Source organism: Apteryx rowi, unplaced genomic scaffold (assembly GCF_003343035.1).
Source record: "Apteryx rowi isolate R43461 unplaced genomic scaffold, aptRow1 scaffold_2054, whole genome shotgun sequence".
Classification (NCBI taxonomy): Eukaryota; Metazoa; Chordata; class Aves; order Apterygiformes; family Apterygidae; genus Apteryx; species Apteryx rowi.
The window spans coordinates 4,834-8,860 of record NW_020448369.1 but is presented as its reverse complement, the minus strand read 5'-3'; the positions used below and the strand labels follow the sequence as shown (position 1 = coordinate 8,860).

The 4,027-nt window shown below is 66.3% G+C and overlaps 1 protein-coding gene across 1 annotated transcript in view; it reads right to left on the bottom strand.

The window, feature by feature from the left end:
• Positions 1–4,027, bottom strand: part of LOC112965195 (ral guanine nucleotide dissociation stimulator-like 2) — a gene marked incomplete at its 5' end in the record, with an annotated part of 19,181 nt that overhangs the window by 10,324 nt on the left and 4,830 nt on the right. The window contains 5 exons of the mRNA XM_026063971.1: positions 2–99; positions 180–212; positions 663–872; positions 2,039–2,123; positions 2,201–2,304. Coding sequence (XP_025919756.1) covers positions 2–99; positions 180–212; positions 663–872; positions 2,039–2,123; positions 2,201–2,304 — 530 coding nt within the window. The remainder of the gene's footprint in view (position 1; positions 100–179; positions 213–662; positions 873–2,038; positions 2,124–2,200; positions 2,305–4,027) is intronic.

Below are 4,027 nucleotides of genomic sequence, written 5' to 3'. Positions count from 1 at the left end.
CAGGGCGCGGAGCCAGCGGCGGAAGCGGGGYTCGGGCCGCAGGCGGTAGTTGCGGCAGGCGGCCTGCAGCAGCCGGACCTGCGCCAGCACCTCGAACTCCTGCGGGGACACGGTGACACGGGGACACGGTGACACTGGGGACGCGATTTCCACCCCCCCCCGCCACCCCGGGCTCCTACCTTGCGCCGCTTCTCGAAGTTGATGTAGCCGTTCTGCAAGGGAAGGACGAGGTGAGCCTGAGGCCACCACTGATGGCCACCACCGATGGCCACCGCAGGGCCACCACCACCACCGATGGCCGCCACCATGACCGCGGGGCCACCACCACCAATGGCCACCACTGATGGCCACCGCGGGGCCACCACCACCACCGATGGCCACCACCGATCGCCACCGCAGGGCCACCACCACCACCATGGGGCCACCACCATCACCGATGGCCACTGCGGGGCCACCACCACCACCATGGGGCCACCACCACCACCACCGATGGCCACCGTGGGGCCACCACCACCGTGGGGCCACCACCACCACCACCTATGGCCACCACCGATGGCGACCGCGGGACCACCACCACCGATGGCCACCACCGATGGCCACCGCGGGACCACCACCACCACCATGGGGCCACCACCACCACCGCGGGGCCACCACGTTCCCACCTCCAGCTCATCCTTCATAGCAGCGTCCAGCATGACCAGGTCGCGCAGGAAGGTGCCCAGATAGGGCACGACGCCCCCGTCCCCCGGCTGTCCCCGGCTGTCCCCCGCTGTCCCCTTGTCCCCGGGCCTCGCCGCGGGACGCTGCTCCTGGGGCCGGCGCGGCTGCCTCCGCGGGGTGCTCTCGGTGCCCCACGGCCGCTGGGGGGGCTCCTGGCGGAGGGGACAAGGCCGGGGGGGACGTCGGGGACGGCGCGTGGGGATGGGGACAAGGGACAGGGATGGGGACATGGCTAAGGACAATCCAGTGCATAAGGAACAGGACTGGGGACAAGCCAGTATGTACAGGACAGGGATGGGGACAGGGATGGGGACAGGCCAGCGCGTAGGGGACACCCAAGGGACAAGCCAGCGCATAGGGGACAGGGATGTGGCTGGTGACAAGCCAGTATGTGCAGGGACAGCGATGGGGACAGGCCAGTGCGTAGGGAACAGGGCTGGGGACAGATTAGTGGCTAGGGGACGTGGCTGGGGACAAGTCAGCACACAGGGGACAGGGCTGGGGACAAACCAGTATGTACAGGACAGGGATGGGGACACACCAGCGCATAGGGGACAGGGATGGGGACAGGGCAGTGCACAGGGGACACCCAGGGGACAGGGATGGGGACAAGCCAGCGCATAGGGGACACCTAGAGGAAAGGCCAGCACATAGGGGACACCCAGGGGACAGGCCAGGGCATAGGGGACACCCAGGGGACAGACCAGCACCCAGGGGACACCCAGGGGACAGGCCAAGCGCATAAGGGACACCCAGGGGACAGGCCAGGGCATAGGGGACAGGGCTGGGGACAAGCCAGTGCATAGGGGACACCCAGGGACAGGCCAGTGCATAGGGGACAGGGATGGGCATAGGGGACACCCAGGGGACAGACCAGCACCCAGGGGACACCCAGGGGACAGGCCAGGGCATAGGGGACACCCAGGGGACACCCAGGGGACAGGCCAGGGCATAGGGGACACCCAGGGGACAGGTCAACGTGTAGGGGACACCCAGGGGACATGCCAGCACATAGGGGACACCCAGGGGACACGCCAGTGCGTAGGGGACAGGGCTAGGGACAAGCCAGCGCATAGGGGACACCCAGGGGACATGCCAGCACATAGGGGACAGGGATGGGGACACGCCAGCGCATAGGGGACACCCAGGGGACAGGTCAGTGCATAGGGGACAAGGCTGGGGACACGCCAGCGCGTAAGGGACACCCAGGGGACCGACCAGCACATAGGGGACAGGGATGGGGACACGCCAGCGCATAGGGGACACCCAGGGACAGGCCAGCGGGGAGGTGACAGGGCCGGGGCCGGGCCAGCGCCACCTGGAAGAGCAGCTGGCGGCTGGCGCTGGAGTTATCCTGCTCGGAGCAGACGGCGCTGAGCTCCTCGTAGCTGCGCTGGGCGTCGCTGGGGACAGGCAGGGGACGGGGTGATGAGCCCGGTGTCCCCATCACGTCCCCCCTGTCCCCAAGGTGTCCCCGTACCGGGCGGTCTCGTCCCAGGTGCGCTTGAGGCGGTGCAGGGGRCTCGACTGCAGCGCCGAGACGATGGCGCGGAGCGACGAGAAGTTCCTCAGCGCGCGGCACTCCTGGGGACGGGGACGGCCACCGTGGCGCCGCGGGGACGGCGACGGGGACGGGGGGTGGCACTGGGGGGTGGCCGGGCGCCTCGAGGGACGGGGAGGGGTGGGGATGCCCTGGGGTGCAGGGCTCCATCGGGGCTGGGGAGGCTTCTAGGGATGGGGACACCTCTAGGGATGGGGACGCCTCTAGGGATGGGGACGCCTCTAGGGATGGGGACAACCCTGGGTTGGGACACCTCTAGGAATGGGGACACCTCTAGGGATGGGGACAACCCTGGGCTGCAGACGGGGACAACCCTGGGTTGGGGACACCTCTAGGGCTGGGGACGCTTCTAGGGATGGGGATGTTTCTAGGGATGGGGACGTCTCTAGGGATGGGGACGTCTCTAGGGATGGGGACGCCTCTAGGGATGGGGACGCTTCTAGGGATGGGGACAACCCTGGGTTGGGGACACCTCTAGGGATGGGGACACCCCTGGGTTGGGGACGTCTCTAGAGATGGGGACGCCTCTAGGGCTGGGGACACCTCTAGGGATAGGGAGGCCTCTAGGGCTGGGGACACTTCTAGGGATGGGGACATTTCTAGGGATGGGGACACCTTTGGGGATGGGGACATCTCTAGGGCTGGAGATGGGGACAACCCTGGGCTGGGGACACCTCTAAAGATGGGGACACCTCTAGGGATGGGGACGTCTCTAGGGATGGGGACACTTCTAGGGATGGGGACACCTCTAGGGATGGGGACACCTCTAGGGATGGGGATGGGACAACCCTGGGCTGGGGACACCTCTGGGGATGGGGACATCTCTAGGGCTGGAGATGGGGACACCCCTGGGCTGGGGACAGGACAAGCCTGGGCTGGGGACACCCATAGGGCTGGGGATACCCATAGGGCTGGAGATAGGGACCACCCTGGTCTGGGGACACCTCTAAGGCTGGGGGGGACACAGGGCTTCATCAGAGCTGGGGACACCCCCCAGATGGGGACACAGGTTCCTATTTGGGACAGGGACACCCCCAGGATGGGGACAAGGACACACTGGGGCTGGGGACACCTGCCCAGGCTGGGGACAGGGACCCTGCTGGGGGTCTGCTGCCGGGGGCCACTTCCCTTAGGGACAAGGCCACCTCTGCTAGCGATGGGGCCACCATCATTGGGGAATGGGACTATCTCCATTGGGAACCAGGCCACCTCCATTGGGGAATGGGACCACCACCATCAGGGAATGGGAACACCACCACTGGGAAAAAGGCCATCTCCATTGGGAATGGGGCCACCTCCATTAACGATGGGGCTACCACCATTAGGGATGAGGCCACCACCATTGGGGATGGGGCCACCTCCATTGGGGATGGGGCCATCTCCATTAACGATGAGGCCACCACCATTAGGGATGGGGCCACCACCATTGGGGATGGGGCCACCTCCATTGGGGTCAAGGTCATCTTCATTAGGGATGGGGCCACCACCATTGGGGATGGGGCCACCTCCATTGGGGATGGGGCCACCACCATTAGGGATGAGGCCACCACCATTGGGGATGGGGCCATCTCCATTAACGATGGGGCTACCACCATTGGGGATGGGGCCACCTCCACTGGGGTTAAGGTCATCTTCATTAGGGATGGGGCCACCACCATTGGGGATGGGGCCATCTCCACTGGGGTTAAGGTCATCTTCATTAGGGATGGGGCCACCACCATTGGGGATGGGGCCATCTCCATTAAC